At 46.7% G+C, this 20,243-nt stretch overlaps 1 protein-coding gene across 2 annotated transcripts; it reads left to right on the top strand.

The window, feature by feature from the left end:
* The first annotated feature begins 14,184 nt into the window (after window positions 1-14,184).
* FADD (Fas associated via death domain) lies at window positions 14,185-18,728 on the top strand. Of its 2 annotated transcripts, none has more exons than XM_063944139.1 (3): window positions 14,185-14,666; window positions 14,832-15,158; window positions 17,128-18,728. In XM_063944139.1, the coding sequence occupies exons 2-3, from the start codon at window positions 14,879-14,881 to the stop codon at window positions 17,409-17,411; spliced, it is 564 nt and encodes a 187-aa protein (XP_063800209.1). In that variant the 5' UTR covers window positions 14,185-14,666; window positions 14,832-14,878; the 3' UTR covers window positions 17,412-18,728. The 2 variants fall into 2 exon arrangements, with proteins under 2 accessions (XP_063800209.1, XP_063800208.1); XM_063944138.1 differs by having other exon boundaries at window positions 14,187-14,666; window positions 14,832-15,176.
* The last annotated feature ends 1,515 nt before the right edge of the window (window positions 18,729-20,243 follow it).

The raw sequence follows: 20,243 nt of genomic DNA, 5'->3' as shown, positions 1-20,243 counted from the left end.
GTGCTGAATATGCCTAGAGCTCAACTAATGCAATCGCACATTAGAACGTCAGAGAAGGTGTTCCCGTGGGTCAGCAGCTTTACCACTGCTAGCCCAGTGATCAATCGGGCAACCAAGGCATTATGGCCTATCGTAACCTCTGATAAGGACCTACCATGCTTTAAGGATACACGCCCGCTAGCAGCATTTAGGAGAGGCCGTAACCTTAGGGACAGACTGATGATTACAGACATCACAGGCAGAGGTGTTCCTAAATTGCCAAATGTATATGTTAAACCTGCAGGATGCTACAGCTGCCATGGCTGTACTACATGTAGATTTATGACAGCCTGTAAATCCTTTCAACATCCTCATCTCCAAATCAAATATGACATTCGACATGTGCTCACGTGCACCTCATCATTTGTGGTGTACGTGATCACATGCCCATGTGGGCTATATTATGTGGGCCAGACTTCCCGTAAGTTTCGGGAACGTATGGCCTTGCACAGGTCGGCTATACATTTGTCGACTGAGGGTAGAGCTGTCGATCAGCCAGTGGCCCGTCACTTTAGGATGATGGGCCACACACTGTCTGATCTGAAATACTTTATGATCGATCATGTGTGGGAGTCTCCCCGCGGGGGTGATCGGATCAAAGCCCTGTGTGTGCTGGAAGCAAGATGGATTATCCGTCTGGGTACGTTGGTACCCGACGGTTTGAATGATAAAATCAACTGGAATAGCTTACGATGATTTGCCGTTAGATGTTCTAGGTTGCACTGAATTGTAGATGTGGGTTAGGAATTAATGCTTAAAACATAAAGTCCAGTGTACTGGTGGTCAGCCAGATATTGTCAGTACAGCATGTTTTTTCGTTGTAGACGGACAGGGAACATTTAGCTATTACACATCTACATTCAAGGGTTGCTGCAGGTATATGTTTTTAAAGGTCTTTGTATAAATGTAATAAGTGTGTTTTGTTTGCCCCTGGTAGTCCCCCACGGATGGCGCTGACTGAGAACACTTGGTCCGGGCTTGTTGTGCTGGAACGCAAGCCGGCGGTTGCTTGGCAACCGCGTCCTGCGTGAACCCGGAAGTGAGGCTCCGGCGGTGCATCAGCGGCTGCAGCTGTGGACGTGGACGCCGGCGGGAGACAGGACTCGGTAACAGGTATTTAAGTGTTTTTTGTGTGTCTGTTTGTTATGTATCGGTGTATCCTGACGAAAGGGCTGAGGCCCTGAAACATGTTGATGATGTAAAACACCGCCAATAAAGGCGATTGCATAAGAGTCCTTGGAGTGCCGTGCTTATTGTAAGGATATGTGGATTGTTCTGCACTGGGCACCAGGACCAGTTGTGACTACAGCAAGGAGTGCCGGCTGAATTGGATCAGTATATATATATATATATATATATATATATATACACACACACACACACACACACACACTCCTGCTATTACAATTTGTTAGGAATTATATATATATATATATATATACACACAAACACATACATCTCCATGAGTTTAGACTATGAATGTTAATATCTTAGATTTCTAACTGTCTGGTTTTGTGTTTTGGTTAGCTATTGTTAATTGATTTTCTAACAGCTTCGGTTCCTGGGTATTGTCTCTTCATTTGTTTTTGCCTTCAGGTGAGACAATGACAATCCAGTACTCATTGTTTTAAATAGAAACTTGGCTATCCTAGTAAACAAAGGTGTTTGCCTTCTTCATATAATTTCAAAGCTTAGTGTAAATAAGGCCATTGTATTTTAGTCTCTGGGAGTTTTAATTTATGTGTGACTGATCTTCATGCTAATTAGAAGAAAAAGCAGACAGTGTGGGATTTTTACAATATATATATATTAGATCTATGATATGTCTTTGTGGCTTTTCCATGAGTACAAATTCCATTGTAATTACTCATACCACGCTCTAATGCGCAGGACCACGGGTGCGACCATACACAATTTGCGAATATGTGCACGCACAGCCGAACACGCAGGCCACCTATGAGGTGTTTGTATGTAATGTGTGTTTTGAAAATATTTTCTGACTTTGACAGCGTCCACAAAACCCATAGGGGGGAATTCAAATGTTTGAAAAGTCGGTTGGGTGTCTGTTTTTTCCTGTCTATTAGATAGGAAAGAACAAACACCCAACTGACTTTTCAAACAATTGAATACCCCCCATAGAGTGAGAATAAAACCTGTGGCAAGCACAGCGAGCCACCGTGGCTACAGTGTGGCGAGCGCAGTGAGCCCGTAAGGGGACTCCTAGCGACTGCGCCGCTGCTGGCATTCTGGCAGGCAGGATGCCGCTGTCAGGATAGAGACAGTCGGCATCCCGTCCACCGGGAATATATATGTACTCCATGTGCAATTCTACAAATTTAACAAGTACCTTATTAATAGGGTATGACAATGTTTTCAGGGCCTGTTCAGTATGGCTAGTATCTTCAGACATGCTGCGGAACATTGGTGCAATATATACATAAAAGGGGCGTGGCCTGGAGGCTGACTGAGCAAGCTGCACTTTACATGAGCTCCCAGGGACCTGGGAGTTTCGGAATAATAAAATAGCCTCCTCACGCTTATTTACCTGAATAATACATATAAGAGAAGAGAGCGCATAAAATTTTATATGGTTTTATTACAATTTAAAAATCCTAAAAATTCTCCAACATTGATAGATGCATATATTGCTGAAGTGCTAATTAAACCACTCAATCAATAATCACTATAGTGCTGCTACAAGTAAATCATCAGTCCATACCGAACCACCTTAGTCCATATAATTATATTTAATAGCAGCTGCCACTTAGTATCAACTCAAGTTCCAAGGTTGCTTTTGTTTTCACTTAAGTGGTTAAATTGTAGCTATCTGTCCCACACACGAGAAGACCACTCGTTGAATTGAACCGTGGTATTTGGAATGAATAAATGCTGCAGCACTAGTTGTACTTTACTCTGAAGGACCACTTAAATAAATCTTTCACATATGCAGGATATTTTTGATGTAAATAAGATATCCTTTCATCCACTGACACAGGTGTTATATCGTATATTGCAGGGATGGAATCTGTTATTCATTTATGACACTGTTTCTCACCTCACTGCGGGCCGGGTTACACTTTCCCCGCTGCGTAGGAGCCACTCACAGCCATAGCATGCCGCCGCTGATAGCTCCGGTGTTCACGTTTGGCTCGGCCCGCTAGAGTCAGATGAAACAGACCGCGATACAGCTCCCAGCCACGGTTACGTACCGCTGAATCTCCCCCTTTGCATGCATCCAACTTCTCTCAGCCGGAGACCGTATAGCTGTAGTCGGTAGGGAGATGTAGATAGACGTACCGCTGGACTTTAAACCTGCTGGGGCCGTAGCGCTTCCCACCTCCAGAGTACGGATGAGCAAAAACGGTGGTTGTCAGAAATAACCAGTCCACAGATCCTGCAACAGTGTGGTCCGTATCAGAGTCCCATGTGGATTTCAAAGCACAAGAGCAAGACACTCTTAACGCGTTTCTCCGTTGTAAGATTCTAACGGTTTCCTCAGAAGATCCACATGGGACTCTGATACTTGTAGCAGCACTATAGTGATTATTGATTGAGTGGTTTAATTAGCACTTCAGTAATATATGCATCTATCAATGTTGGAGAATTTTTAGGATTTTTAAATTGTAATAAACCATATAAAATTTTATGCGCTTTCTTCTCTTATATGTATTATTTGTGTTTAATAATTGGTAATACTTCAGATTACCAAGTGGGAGCTGCTTGTAGTTTTATCTTTTATGTTCTTGATGACTAGTAAAGTGTATTGAAAAAGCATTTTGCGCCTGAATTAATATACACACACAGAAGTATTAAGATCTTTAGGCTGTGCCTTAAGCCTGTGTGTGCATATAATTGTAGCTTATTTACCTGCCCTATGTGCTCTGGTCAGCGTTTTATACCAGTGGAGTCAGTGCTGCAGAGTCGGGGAGCCGGTTTCCTGGCTCCCGCGGATTGCGGCCTACTCATTGCCCTGAAGCCGGGGCCTCGATTTCTACTCATACCCCCGGCCGCGTGGTTTGCCCTCCCGGGACGTCTGGGGAGCCTGCCTGGACCCTATCCACTGTTTGGACATCACTATAGCCTGCCCAGTGCTCCTTGCCGACCAGCAGGAGCAATCCAGGACCGGATCGGGGCCGGGCGCTCCGGAGCCCGGGCGGCGGCCATCTTGGGTGCCGAGTGACGAGGAGAGACGCGGCGGCGGCCCGGAGGAGACGTCCAGCGGCCCCCGGGTGTGCGCAGCTTGCTGCCCCGGCTCCACCGAGGTGACTGCGCCTTCTCCTTCCCACGAGCTCTAGACGGGCGCCCGTCCCCCGCTGCTGCGGGCGGACTGCCGGCCCGGCCGCGACCCCCCCCTGCCAGAAGTTCAGCAGCTCTCTGCGGGTGCCCCCCATCTACATGGGGCCCTACAACAGCGCCTTCCCGCACCCTGGGGTGAGAACTGCCCCGAGCGGGCGACGAGTCCCCCCCCCCACCGGCTCACCTTCGGGCACTCAAAGGTCCCGTAGTACCCCTGCCCCTCTGCGAGTCCGTCCACGGCTGTGGGTGGCTCGCTGGGCAGCACAGGAGGTCTGCACAGCTTCCTGCAGCCTTCAGCCATTTTACACTAGATATGGGGGCTGAAGTTGGAAGCCCATAATAATACGGCCATAGGGGCGATTGCGACGGGCCTGGCCCCCTGCCCTACTGACACGTCCCTCCTCTGTCTGGAATCCTCCCTTGTGGATGGGCTGCACCCCTCTATCTACACCTGGAGTTGCCGGGAGTTCTTCTTCAAGTTATAATATCCCTTATAGAGGCCTTGATCTTATATAGCCTGCCGCCCTAATCTGAGTGTCCCCAGTGTGCTTGGGGTGCTGGGCTGGAGCTCCCCCCGGTGTTTCTTTTGTGTGCATAAGAGGATGGCTAGCCTCATAGCCCTGTCAGCCCTGCTCATGCCAATGTAATACGAGAGTTATCTCCTACCCCTGCCATTATCTACGTGATGTCTTGATAGTCCCTGAGACAGTGGAGCCTTCGGATTTTTCTATCTTCTGTGTCTGGAACCGTGGAGCTGTCTTCCTCTGTGCCTTATTATGCCTTCTAGACGCGGCAAACCATCAAAGCCTGACCAGCAGCTTTCATTTTTCAAGTCATCTCCAAAAATGTCTGGTTCTAAAGCCATCGGGACCTCTACAAAAGACGCAGTCCCTCAGACTCCCCCCCCCTCTCTGGAGGTGCCCTCTTCTGCATCTACAGCTGATACGAGTCTGGACAAGGTCGGAGATGGAGATACCCTCACTGTGGGCACTATGAAGCTACTTTTGTCTTGCTTTAAGGAGGAGGTGGCGGCCGAGTTCCGTACCACATTAACGGCATGTCAACAATCTATAGATGACCTAGGTGGCCGCACTGACCATTTGGAAACTAAAATGGAGGAAGTCGTGGCCTACTGGACTCTCATGATGCATTAGAGGCGGAGGTGAAGCTTTTGCGGGACAAAGTCACAGATCTGGAGGACAGATCGCGTCGTAGCAATCTTAAATTGTGGGGGGTCCCTGAGTCGGTGTCACACAGCAGTCCGCACGATTACGCCGTGGCCCTATCTAAAGCTCTATTACCTAAGTCTCCATCTGCAGACTTCCTTATTGATCGAATACACCGGTTACCGAAGGCCAGAGCGGCTCCAGGCGATGCCCCTAGAGATGTCCTAATGAAGATGCACTACTTTCACGTTAAGGAGGCCTTACTGAAAGCATCTAGACCGACGTCTGACACATCTTCAGCCCTTCAAGGACTTCAACTCTTCTGTGATTTTTCTGCAGCCACCCTCTACAAACGACGATCGTTTCACCCTATCACTGCGGCCCTCAGAAAGGCTGATATCCCTTATCGTTGGGGTTTCCCTACCAAGTTGTTGATTCCCCGAGATGGCTCTACTGTCTCTATTTCTACTGCAGATGAAGGGGCGAAATTGCTTAAATCATGGAACATTGCGGGACCTTCTGCGGACTCCTCCCCCCGTCGACTTCAGCAGGACTGGTCCTCGGTGAAGTGAGGACGTCTGCTCTGGGTCGGGCAGCTTACATAGTTGCTATGTTTCTACTGTTGTGACTCTCCGGATATAGTTGTTTGCTATGTCAAAATTACCTTTACCCCTGTCTGAAAAGGACGTGGTGTGTTTGGGGAGGCGCTGAGTATGGTGGGCGATTTGTCCATGTTTCGGACGTGTTTTCCTGATTGCATATTTTGTTTTACTAATTGCCCTGTTTTTTGGGCATTGTGCCTGGCGCCTCCCCGGACATAGCAGTTTACTATTAATGTTGGCCTGTTGGGGTAGCTTAATAAGTAGTAAGAGTCACTGGAATGATACTAGTGTTTGATTTCTGCGTTATGTTTCCATGTTGGAGCGTTTCTGTTCCGCCTTATCTGCTCTTAAGGTTTTGTTTGCACGCATGTGTATTCATCTGTTCTCATATTATCAAGATGTTCTTGTGTTCTTTAGTTTACAGTATAAAAGTATGGCGGCGGGTGGGAGTTATGCCACTAACCCCCCCCTTTAGTCTTCCCTCCTGTTCTCTGATATGTTTCTCCCCCCCATCAGGTATATCGGTTTAAGCACAGAAATTGGTCAACGGAGTCATCAGCCCTACTTGTAGTTGAATATGATGAATATAGTCTCTATTAATGCCAAAGGGCTTAACTTTCCCCAAAAGCGAAGAGTGGCCTTGAATTATTTTCATAAGCTTAAGGCGCATGTGGTAGCGGTACAGGAGACGCACTTTCAGAGTCAAAATCCCCCCTCTTCACTAATTCACGTTACCCCCATTGTTATACTGCAAATGGACCCGCCAAGAAAGCTGGCGTGGCTCTTCTTATAGCGCAACACTGCCCGTTTGTTCTGTCCTCTAAATATGAAGATCCTGACGGGAGATATTTAATCTTAGTGGGTCAGCTAGATAATGTAGAGACCACTCTGGTCTCTTGCTACGCCCCAAATACCAAACAAATCTCATTTCTTAGAACCTTTTGTAGAATTCTCCAGGAACGTACTAGGGGGGCGCTTTTGATCCTTGGAGACTTCAATATGGTGTTAGATCCCACTATTGACCACTCCCGTCCAACCCGAACCCTTTGTAGTAGTCCAGCCCAGGATCCCTCAGGCAAATTCGGTCAACTGCTAGCCGAATATGCGTTGTATGATGTAAGGAGGGCCAAACACCCTGCAGAGCGGGATTACACTTTCTATTCCAGGCCTGGCCAACCTGTGGCTCTCCAGCTGTTGTGAAACTACAAGTCCCATCATGCCCTGCCACACTTTTGTTATTAGGGAATGCTAAAACTGTGGCAGGGCATGCTGGGATGTGTAGTTTCACAACAGCTGGAGAGCCACAGGTTGGCCAGGCCTGTTCTATTCCCACGTCCATAGCTCATACTCTAGAATAGACTTGGCATTAGTAGATAAGTGGACGTTAGCGACTATAAGTAGGGTGGACATATTACCTATGTCTTGGTCAGATCACTCGCCACTTGTTGTAGTTTGGGATACCAGGAAGAGGGTAGTCCCCCATGGCCCCTGGAGACTGGGTTCGTACCTTCTTGCCCGCCCTGAGGCTCACCAGGCCATCCAGCAATCCCTAGATTTATATCTGGCTACTAATTGCCCCAAGGATACATCCGTTTTCACTCATTGGTGTTCTCTGAAAGCCGTGGTTAGAGGCTCTGCAATCCAAATAGCGGCTAGACTCAAACGTGAGTATAGAGGCAGATACGCCTCGGATGAAAGAGAGGCTTGCCGACTGGAATCTGCGCATAAAATTAGCCCTGATAATAAATCCCTCTTTAAGCAACTCCTTGCTGCCCGTGAAAAGGTGAATACATTTGCCTTAACCGAAGTTAACCGCAATTTGCAGCGGCTTAATCAAAAATACTATATGCTTGGTAATAGAGCGGGACGTTTGCTGGCGCGTAAATTGAGGGGGCGTAGAGCTAAGGAACGCATACATGCTATCCATACATCTACTGGAGTTAAAGTAACTGATCCGGTTGAGATAGCTAATACGTTTGCTGAATATTATTCGCAGCTGTATAACCTCAGAGATGACCCTGGTACCCCTCAGCCCACTTTGGCAGATATTGCTGGGTTTTTGGATGGGTTGTCTCACCCCACTATTGATTCTCAGACTCGTGAATCCCTTAGCTCTCCCTGGTTACTCGAAGAAGTCGAGGCAGCCATAGATTCCTGCCCAGTAAATAAGGCCCCCGGCCCAGATGGGTACCCCTCTACCTTTTATAAAACATTTAAATCAACCCTTGCCCCACTTTTAACGTCAGTCTTCAATGAAGCCTCTGACTCCACATGTTTCCCGAAGGAGATGTTAGAGGCCCGGATAGTTACTATCCCTAAACCAGGCAAATCTCCTACAGTGGTTCAGAATTACCGCCCAATAGCATTGCTGAACACTGACCTTAAATTGTTTGCTAAGATGGTTGCGAATAGGATATCCCCTCTCTTGGCTAGTTTGATCAACCCTGACCAGGTGGGTTTTGTTTTGGGCCGGCAAGCATCAGATAATACACGCAGGGTTATTAATTTGATTGAACGCTGCCAGGTCCGGGGCGAACCTCTCTTGGTCCTTTCTCTGGATGCAGAAAAAGCATTCGATAGGCTCCACTGGGACTATCTACGGGCTACCCTGGGCCGTTTTGGGTTTGCGGGCAGGATACTTTACTCCATTTTGGCTTTGTACTCCTCGCCCTCGGCTTCAGTTTTCACCAATGGTTGCAATTCCTCTACATTTAATATTACTAATGGGACCCGTCAGGGTTGCCCCTTATCACCCCTCATCTTTGTTCTGGCTGTTGAGCCTCTGGCGGAGCGGATTAGGGTGTTAGACTCAATTGTGGGTCCGGTGGTAGGAGGGATGCCCCATAAAATCTGTCTTTTTGCTGACGATATTTTAGTATGCCTTAGAGAGCCTGAATCGTCTTTACCACATTTACACTCTCTCTTGGGGGTCTATTCATGCAGCAGAGAAAAGCCCTGTTTTGCGGTAAACAGGGCTTTTCTCTGCTTACCGCAATTCACAGAGCGGGTTACCGTGGAGAAGTCCCTGACTTCCCCAGCGGCACCCCCGCTCTGTGGCTGAATCGCATCACCATACGTTTGTATTGTGACTGCAATTCATGTAGGAACTGAAAGCCCAGCTTTCCGTTACCCTTCGCAAAACCTCATCGCCATCTCACACAGGCGATGGGGAGGCTTGTACAGGAGAAGAGCAGTGAAGACGTCCATCTCCTGCCTTCTCCCCGCCCCCTTTCGTGACAAGAGCCAATCAGAGGAGCCCAGGGCATATGCATTTGCATATGCCGGGTCACCTCCTCCTTGCTGCCCTTGCCCGCCGCTGGAGGTCTCGTTTCCCTGGCGCATGCGCAGATGACACCTGGAGGCAGGGGGGGGGGGGGGGGGGACACTGCGCATGTGCAGAAGATCCCAGCCGCGGTATGAAGAGAGAAGACTGGGGAAGCCGGGATCGCGGAACAGCCGGATACCGCATCGCATCAGGGAACAGGTAAGTATTAATGAATTGTGTTAAACATCTGAAAAAAACCCTGAAATAAGAATGCGATGTTTAGTGATAAGTTAAACATAAACATCGCATTCTTACATGAATAGACCCCTTGGACTCTTATGCGGCAGTCTCCTACTACAAGCTGAACACTACTAAGACTGAGGCCCTCCCTCTGAATATTTCTGATAGCACTCTTAGACGTCTAAAGAATGATTATAAGTACGCGTGGCAACTCAGATCGCTTAAATATTTGGGTGTACATATATCTAGGGAGCGGGATTTAATGGGGTGTAACTACGACCCACTTTTTCGGGCATTTGAACTGTTTATTAAAGACTGGATGATGCAGGAGGTTTCCTGGGTTGGACGGGTGGCAGCTGCGAAAATGGTTGTCTTACCAAAATTGATGTACCTTTTCCGTACCATCCCCAGGACTTTCCCTAAAGATATTTGTAATAGATTTAATCGTTTATTAACCAACTATGTATGGGGGGCTCAAAGCCGAGGATAGCGAAATCCACTTTAATTGCTCCAAAGTGTGCCGGTGGAGTCGCGTATCCAGATTTAACGAGATACCATACTGCTTGTTTACTCGCTCAGGCCAGAGATTGGTTCACCCAGGGCACTTCTAAACCATGGGTATCCTTAGAACAGAATGCTGTATTCCCCTTTACACTGCCGGACTTGTTCTGGTTGCCCACCATTTCAATTCCTGCTAGAGTTGCTGAATGTTCCGCGGTCCACGCAACGTTGTCTGCATGGAGAACCGTAATTAAATCTCTCCCTGCTGGCGCTCTGCCCTCCCCCCAACTGTCTCTCCATGCTATAGCCCTATTGATCCCAGATTTGCACTTACACCATTGGCAGGACGTAGACCTCTCCACCCTAAAGGATGTCCTTCGAGACGGTGTTTTGGTCCCCTTTTCCTTACTCCGGGAACAATTTCAGGTACCTAAACAAGATTTTCATAAATACCTGCAAATGCGGCATTGGCTTCAAAGCTGCTTTCCCAACCGAGTCCTCCATACTCCATCCGAGGTCTCCCTAAATTATTGAGGTCTCTTCTAGTGCCTAGCGGTAATAGGGGTGGCATCTCCAGATGGTACCAACATCTTGTTACTGAGTCCCGTCATGGACTATTCCCCTCACAGACTAAATGGGAAAAAGACCTCCCTGCGGTCTTCACCGGAGATATCTGGAAAGATATCTTTAAATCTTGCTTTAAAATTTCTAAATGTGTGAATCATTGTGAAATGTATTATAAATTGGTTCATAGGGTATATTTTACACCGGAACGTCTGCACAAGATTTGGCCTGATGTCTCCTCTAGTTGCTGGAGGAATTGTGGGATGGTGGGGGATATCCTTCATGTTTTTTGGCTGTGTCCGGCAATCCGGTCGCTCTGGAGGGAGGTGTTCCTTTTCATTTCTCACATACTAGGAGTGGTCCTTATACCTGACCCCCTCTTGGCACTCTTTCATTATTACTATGGTGAGATGTCTAGTTGTGACAGATACCTTTTAGGCCACATTCTCATAGCTTCTAAGGCCGCCATAGCCTCCAAATGGAAGTCGCAGTCATCCCCACTTTATCGATGATAGAAAATAGAGTCCATCAACATTATGTTTTTGAAACAGCAGAGGGCAATTATTCTTCAGGGACTACCTCTATTAGTAAGAAACGGTTTAAATGGTCCCTATATAAGGAGAGATCAGGCCAAATGGGTGTATCTGGTACCCCGACTGACTTACCCGACCTTTCTGTGCTTCGCTCTCCGGTCCACACTGGACCTTAACTTGCTAAGTGATGCAGACCTCCTTCCCTTCATTATACTCTGAGTTCATTGTTGTATTAAGATTTCCCTGATACATACCCTTCCTCCCCCTTGTCTTTATTAGTTCTGTTGTGTACGTGTCTTCTCCCCCCTCTTGATTTTATTTACCTAAATGTAACTGTAATTTGTATGAAAACTCAATAAAAATTTAATATTAAAAAAAATAATAATAATAATAATTAAAAAAAAAAATCACAGTCATAATGCATCAAAATGTTACTGTATTCTGTATACAAATTCTTTGGGGTCAATTCAATTAGTCACGCGACCCCTTGCAGCGCTAATTGCCGCACTTACAGTACTTCCGGACTTCCACATTTTTATTCAAAGTCCCAGAGGGCAGCATACAAAAATCCATAAGTCTGAGGCGAGACCGAGCCGTGAGGTGGGTAACGTGAGGTTTCCTTGGCGGCATTTCCGCGCCGTTACAACAGCAACTCATACCCCTTGTGGCTAATTGAATTGACACCTTTAAGTGAAAGACAGCATGTCTGACTACTGTGGACAGAGTTATCAGCAAATACTTTAAATTCACAATACATCTTTGACGTCTGTTAAATTAAAACAATGCTGACATGAATATACAGTATATATAAATCACCCAAGGAAATTCAGATGCACTATATGCTGCAATACTTTTACAGTATGAAAAGACATTGTGGAACTTGTTGTGCCACTGCAGAAACCAATAACGTTTTCACTAGGTAACCTACGCTCTATAAAAACTACAAAATATTTAGCAGGTGCTGAGCAATATTCCGCTGATACCGAAGCTGGGCCTCTACCGCCGCACAGAAAGAGGAGGAGCAGCGGCGCTATGCACCACCTGAGACTAATACTAAGAAGGCTTACATTCATAGATACATTTATTTATGTTTAGTAAGATATACAGTAAAAAGCACATGAAATAGAACCATAATAAATACACATATAAAATGATATCTTTGTAATGAAACTACACAGGAGATGCACTTAGATTTGGGGAGACATGCTAAGCAGTGATAAATGTGAAGAAGTGAGCCAGTGGAGAAGTTGCCCATGGCAACCAATCAGCTGCTCTATATCCTTTTATAGTATGCAAATTATAAATGTTACATCACTGTTGCTTGATTGCCATGGGCAACTTCTCCACTGGCTCACTTCTCCGCTCTTATCACTGCTTAGTACATACCCCCCTTAGTATCTGACATTGATTATTAAGGACATTATCCCCCATAAATGTAGTAATTAGCCACTTCAAAGTAAAAAAATCAAAGACATTCAGGGCAAACGTGCTAGGCTGCCTCTGCCAGCATACACGTCTGATTGTCACTAATACACCGGTGACCAGTCCAAGAGCAAGACAGAGAGGTTCCCAGCTGTCACTGGAACAAGGGATATTAGGACTGAAGATCTGCTACAATACTGCTGCCAATTCACCCATTGCTGACACTGCCTGACACCATCGCATGCAGGAACATCTTAAGAGAGTAGGGGGACTAGTGCTCAGAGTCTACTGCCCATGCGCAGGTCTCCGAGAAAATGGTGCGCCCACCTGACAGGGCAAAGTAGGAAGTGATGTGATGACAGCATCATCCTTCACCTGTTGAGCCCCTGTCCCAGTGACTTAGCGGTACATTTACTAAGCAGTGATAAGAGCAGAGAAGTGAGCCAGTGAAGTTGCCCATGGCAACCATTCAGCACTGAAGTAACATCTATAATTTGCATACTATAAAATGATACAGAGCTGCTGATTGGTTGATGGGGAAATTTCTCCACTGGCCCACTACTATCACTGCTTAGTAAATGTACCCCTCAGTAATAATACATTTAGGTAAATAAAAAAAAATCATTATTGCCATGAACTGCAGCAATAAGGAATCTTTATTTTATTCTCGGGGCTGGCCACAAACATACCTCGCAACATGCTCTGCTTCTGGACTTTTCTCTTAATTTAAGATTGCCGGCATCTGTTTTGAACAAGTTAATGGATAAGAAAGGCGTTTCACCCCAGGTGATGGCAATTAAAAATAAAGAGGGAAGTGCGGGAGCAAAGCATTGTGTCCCTCCTGCAGTGGGCCATGTTGGGAGGTATGCACAAATAATAATAAATATGCCCCATATACAGATGTACAAACAAAGTCCCTCCTGGAATAGGATATTAGGATAGTGTGCAGCTGCATCGGCCAAGGTTTTTTTCTATTAAAGTTACAAAAATATCACCCAGATTAATCAAGCGTTGGAGGGTGCTAATTTACACTGTGATAATGTACCAGCTAATCGGCTCCTAACTACCATGTTACAGGCTGGGTTTGGAAGATGACAGTTAGGAGCTGATTGGTTGGTACTTTATCACGGTTTAATTTATCACTCTCCAACGCTTGATAAATAGTTCTCTATATCACAGGTTCTCAAACTTGGTCCTCAGGACCCCACACGGTGCATGTTTTTCAGGTCCACTCAAAGAATCACAAGTGAAATAATTAGCTCCACCTGTGGACCTTTTAAAATGTGTCAGTGAGTAATTAATACACCCGTGCACCTCCTGGGTTACCTGCAAAACATGCACTGTGAGGGGTCCTGAGGACCGAGTTTGAGAACCTCTGCTCTAAATGCATACCCTCCAACATGACCTGCCCCACTATGTACAAAATGCTCTGTTTCTGGACTTCCCTCTTAATTTATGATTGCCATCACCTGTGAAGAAACAGCTTTCTTATCATTTAACTAGTTCAACACAGGTGATGGAAATCATAAATTAAGAGGGATGTCCAGAAACAGAGCATTTTGTACCTAGTGGGGCGGCTCATGTTGGAGGGTCTGTAAATGTATCAAAAAAAATTTCATGATTCCAGCAAAAGTTTCTGATCTCCCTAATAGGCTTCCATGAAACTGTGATGCCAGGCTAAAGAATCAGGCAAAGGAGCCAAATACTGAGAATATGAAAATAAAAAGCGGTAGCTGGGGGATGGAGGTATACAGAGTTGGGAATTTGGGAAGGACATTTTCTCCTAATGACAAATCTGCTAATTATGTAGTTGCAGCTGCATAGTCCAAATACTGCATGCAGCCAGTCTCTGCCGACCTCTGAGAGTGTGAAGTCTGGATAGGAAGTAAGAGTAGGAGTTTTGTAAGTAGGAGTTTTGCAGCTCAGTGGGAGGGGGCAGCTGCTGACATGCTCAGAGTACAGACTTCCTGCTCCTGTACTATACTGGCACTGTACACACAGATTAAACAGACAGGATAGGAGAGGCTGCCGGAATCAGGTAAAGTTTATACTTTGGTAAATGCTTGTATGGCTGTATAGCAGCAGATTAGTTACATTGTTTCTCCCTGTAGTCCTGCCATGATACATTGTGACAATGATCTGTCAGTAAAGTGAAACAGAAAGCGAAGCCCCGGGGATCACACGCTGTTACTTCCTTCTCTAGGGGACAGTCAGCTACACGCAGAAGAGTCGCATCTGTAACGCGGGCAGATGGATCGCTTGTCGGTTATGCTGCTGAAAGTATCGGATCGCCTGACTGCCAAGGAGACGGATGATTTGAAGTTTCTCTGCCGGAAAAAGATCACAAAGAAGAAGATGGAAGCTGTCAGCAAGGCGACGGATTTGTTCTCCAGGCTCCTGGAGCAGGCGGAGATCGCACAGGACGACCTCGCCTTCCTGGAGCAGCTGCTGCAGAATATAGACAGAAAGGACCTTGTAGAAGAAGTGCGTAACTACCAGAGCTCATGTAGCAGGGAGGAGACTGCTGGGGGTGAGCCGGAGGAACGAGGTACAGTGTGCCTCATTGCCTGATGGGGGACTACACATGTGTGAATGATTTACATTAGTAAAGAAACTCCTCTTACGTACATGTATATAATCATTTCATACTGTTACGGTCTGGGCAACCATCGGGGGGGGGGGGGGGGGGACTGGTGTCCCGGCCCTTACAGAGAGGGGTGGGGGGCACCCCTACCCATATGACCTTGGGTGATAGTGGCTCTGTGCCCTCCTACATAGACCTTGGTTGATGGTGGCTCTTTGTCCTCCTACATAGACCTTGGTTGATGGTGGCCCTGTGTACTCCTATATAGACATTGGGGGGTGGGGACACTGTGTACTCCTATGTGGACATTGAGGGATGGGAGGCGCCATGTGCTCCCATACCCTCCAACATGACCCGCCCCACTATGTACAAAATGCTCTGTTTCTGGACTTCCCTCTTAATTTATTATTGCCATCACCTGTGAAGAAACAGCTTTCTTATCATTTAACTAGTTCAACACAGGTGATGGCAATCATAAATTAAGAGGGAAGTCCAGAAACAGAGCATTTTGTACCTAGTGGGGCGGCTCATGTTGGAGGGTCTGGGCTTCTACATAGACATTAGGGGTTGGGAGCACTTTGTACTCCTTTGTAGACATTGGGTGATGGGGAGACGGCCGCCGTTTAGGGAAGGAAAGAAGCCAGGGAACTCCATCGTAGGATGAAGATTTCCTGGCCTCTGCAACGGGCAACTTGCACGGCACCATGGGTGCCGAAAGCTGCCCCATGGTGAGAGATCTAGTGCTGCATCCTAGCACACAGGTCGGAGCACTACTGCAGCAGGAGGCGTCTGCATTTAATAGGCACCTCCTGCTGCATCACCATACAGCGCTGTCACTGGTATGCCAACCACATCTGAATCAGGCCCCACCTGATCACTCTGTGAGACCATCGTCACCTGAGTAACCTTCAGGTGCTCAGATTTCCATCTCAGATCCGCAGCTGAGGTCAGTAAATCTGCCAGACACTGACTTCAGCACTACCACTACGACACGCTCCCATTTTGAGGAACGGACCCGGTTGCTGCCCCTTCCCCACCTCCAAATGCCCTCAGTCTGGTAGTAACCTACAACAGTAAAATGAAAGACTCGGTGTGTCAAGCACATAGGGTGAGAGTAGGGCAACTCACTGTCTTGTCGGGCAGGCCTGGCCAACCTGTGGCTTTCCAGCTTTTGCAAAACTACACATCCCAGCATGCCCTGCCACCATTTTATCACCATTCCCTAATAGCAAAACTTTGGCAGGACATGCTGGGACTTGTAGTTTCACAACAGCTGGAGAGCCACACGTTGGCCAGGCCAAGGAAGGGGGTTAAGTTGCAGGAAGGTAAGGCACTTTGGTACTTAATGAGCATGTACATAAGGTAAGGGTAAGCCTACAGTATTGCAGTCGCTGGACATACTTGGCAGACAAAAGACAAGGATAGCGCTAAGGGAAGAACTAGAGGAAAGAGGGCCCTGCCTGTGAGAGATTACATAGTAATGGGAGTGGTGAAAACGGTAGAAGGGCAGGTCAGCCTTTTTTCCAATATGACTCTAGTCCCTTTACATATATAAGGACTCTGAGACAGCCTCATGGGTGCTGTTCTAGGTCATTCACATCAGTCCATTGGAGCTTACAGTCCACACACAGTCCCTTACAAACATACTTATGCATGCCCATTACTGTCAGAAGCCAATGAACCTCTCAGTATGTTTTGGACTTTGCGGGAGGAAGCCTGGGAAAACCCAGACAAATACCAAACTCCACATGGCTAGATCACTGGTGAGGATCACACCCAAGAACCCATGCTTTAAGATAGCAGTGCTAGCCACTATTTTACCGGTTTCACCTGTTAAGTCTCCTATAATTACATAAAAACATTTCCCTCTCCAAATACTTTACATTAATGTGCGTCTACTTTCATCTTTCCACAGATCAGCTTGACTTGGCGTTTGACATCATATGCGATAATGTTGGGAGGGACTGGAGGAAGTTAGTACGTACTCTTGGGGTGACAGAGGTCACAATGGAGCAAGTTATCTATGCTAATCCCTTTAACATGCAGGAACAACTAATGCAATGCCTGAAGGAGTGGAGGAAAAAGAAGAGAGACGACGCAAATGTGTCTGCCCTGGTGCTAGCTCTAGAACACTGTAGAATGAGGCTTGTGGCAGAGAAACTGACTGATGGACTTAATCTCAGCCATGGGACTGCGTAGAAGTGGCACTGGAGGTTCTGAGAAATGAAATGTTGCCTTAGGTTCCTAAAAAGGTTGGTGTGACAGCAGAAGTCTGACAGGATTCACTCTCCAGTGTAAATGTATGATCGTGCGGACATGGGCCCTCATTCCGAGTTGTTCGCTCGGAAAATTTCATCGCATCGCAGCGATTTTCCGCTTAGTGCGCATGCGCAATGTCCGCACTGCGACTGCGCCAAGTAAATTTGCTAAGAAGTTTGGATTTTTACTCACGGCTTTTTCATCGCTCAGGCGATCGGAGTGAGATTGACAGGAAGTGGGTGTTTCTGGGCGGAAACAGGCCGTTTTATGGGCGTGCGGGAAAAAACGCTACCGTTTCTGTGAAAAACGCGGGAGTGGCTGGAGAAACGGAGGAGTGTCTGGGCGAACGCTGGGTGTGTTTGTGACGTCAAACCAGGAACGACAAGCACTGAACTGATCGCAGATGCCGAGTAAGTGTCGAGCTACTCAGAAACTGCACAGAGATGTCTTATCGCAATATTGCGAATCTTTCGTTCGCAATTTTACTATGCTAAGATTCACTCCCAGTAGGCGGCGGCTTAGCGTGTGCAAAGCTGCTAAAAGCAGCTTGCGAGCGAACAACTCGGAATGATCACCATGGTTTAAATGTCAGAGGTGCGTACCCAAATCCATTTGGGAATTGCTCAGATATATCAATTGGAGATGTTGAGAAGGTGATTTCATATACAAGTTGGGAATCTTTGGAATGTCTGTAAGGAAATGCATGTGCAATTTTTTTTTTCCTGTGGGGTGCTATGGAATTTCTAATCCTCGCAAGTAAAGCTGCCGCCCAGAAAAGACTGCATACACATACACAGCCTATATGCAATAACGAGGAACATAGACTGCTAGCATAGCACAATGGCTACACGGACTGGACACAGCAGACGCCATGTTTCTTGTACATACATGATTGCAGCTTCCGGCATATATACGCGTCCCAAAAATGGCCATGACACGTGCATTTTTACTCCCACTCCCCGTTGCCTCCCCTAAACGCTCCCTTCCTGTCGGTCACTCTGCAACTAAATCCTTACTGCGAGCAGAATTATAGCGGCACCTTGACATATGCGCATTGCGATTGCGGAACATGGGCAGTCTGACGATAATCGCTCTGTTGCGTGAACATCCGCAGTGCGAGCAAGCATGAATTAGCCCCTAAGTTCCACCTTTTAACCTCTTCAGGGACACATTTTTTATTTGTTTTCAGATCTATCATATAAAGATTTTTTTTTTAAATGGATTTTATTGAAAATATAATAAATTTGAAGTTAAGAATTTTTTTTTTATGTATTGACCGATTTAGTTATAACTAATTTAGTTATATATTCAAACTTCCAAAAGTTTTGCAATAAAAAAAGAACCGTTAATGTATAAATATGTACCAGTATCTCTGAACAGGTTAAGGCGGTATGGAAGTGATTCCCGTGTTTGGCTATGGCTGTCTTGGACGGCAGTCGCTGACAGGTAAGAGCTGATTATAGGATGTTCTCTGTTGAAGCCACAAGCTGCCGCGAGCGAGAAAACTCCCATTAATGACTTTCCAAAAGGATTGGTGTGTGTAGCTCTGTATAAATGAATGAAAGTATATTATGTGCCATAAAGTGTGAAACTCATGTAATACGGGCCCTGTATAACTGTAGGTGTGTACTGCACTGTATCTCGTGTACTTGCGCACATTGGGGTTAATTCAGATCTGATCGCTGCCGTGCGTTATTGCACAGCGGGCGATCAGGTCCAAACTTCGCACGCGTATGCACCGCAATGCGCAGGTGCGATGGGCGGCTGCAAAGTGGTTCGACGGTCAGCGACGGTTTTGTGCGACGGATCCATTTGCACGGGCGTTCACAAGGAGATTGACAGGAAGAAGGCGTTTTTAGGTGTCAACTGACCGTTTTCTGGGAGTGTCTGGAAAAACGCAGGTGTGGTCAAGTGTTTGCAGGGAGGGTTCCTGACGTCAAATCCGGTCCCGGACAGGCTGATGTGATTGCAGCGGCTGAGTAAGTTCTGGGCTACTTAGAGACTGCACAAAATCAGTTTGTGCAGCTCTGCTACACATGCACTCGCACAGCAAAAATACACTCCTCCTGTAGGAGGCGACTATCCGATCGCAGGGCTGCAAAAAACCCTGCCTAGCGATCAGATCTGAATTACCCCCATTGTCAGAGCATGCGAGTGGGAATTCACAAAAGATTTTCCCTGCAGACAGGAGAATGTTTAGCTCTGCATACGCCCCTTCGTGTTGGAAATAATGAAAGCCCGGAGCGTAATAGACAAGCATGCACAACAGCATGTTATCTGATGGCACACAGGCCAACACCCTGGGTGATTTTACCAACACCCATTAGTTACTGAATTTGCAGGAAGTACAGAACATACGCTCAGTTTGTGACTATATTGTTTAGCATCACACATCTAATCCACACTCCATACTCTCCATCTCCACATCCCCAGCCTCTCTCTCTCTCATTATTATTATTTTTTTTCCTCTTCTCGCTCTCCCTTCCTTTCAATCCGCATACCCCCATTCCTGTGTGCGCTGACAACCCCCACATTTTTTATCTATCAAGGAGGCAGGACACCTCCCAGTTTAGCTGCACCGAATCCTTTCCCCATCCCTCTCCCTACATACCCCCATATGTATGAGTGAGGGCAGTCCTCATCTTTAAACTTACAAGGGGGCATATTTGACACTGAGGGGGCATATTTGGCACTGGGGGAGCATGTTTGGCACTTGGGGTTATATGTGTACCTGGCACTGGGGGATCATTTGGCACTGGGGGAGGACATATT

Source organism: Pseudophryne corroboree, chromosome 11, assembly GCF_028390025.1.
Source record: "Pseudophryne corroboree isolate aPseCor3 chromosome 11, aPseCor3.hap2, whole genome shotgun sequence".
Taxonomy (NCBI): Eukaryota; Metazoa; Chordata; class Amphibia; order Anura; family Myobatrachidae; genus Pseudophryne; species Pseudophryne corroboree.
This window is presented reverse-complemented; position numbering and strand designations above follow the sequence as displayed.

Excerpts from the sequence above, each read along its gene's own strand:
- FADD (XM_063944138.1), top strand. The coding sequence starts at position 14,879 with ATGGATCGCTTGTCGGTTATGCTGCTGAAAGTATCGGATCGCCTGACT. Across the intron at positions 15,177-17,127 it reads GGGTGAGCCGGAGGAACGAG|ATCAGCTTGACTTGGCGTTT; the intron begins GTACAGTGTGCC and ends ATCTTTCCACAG.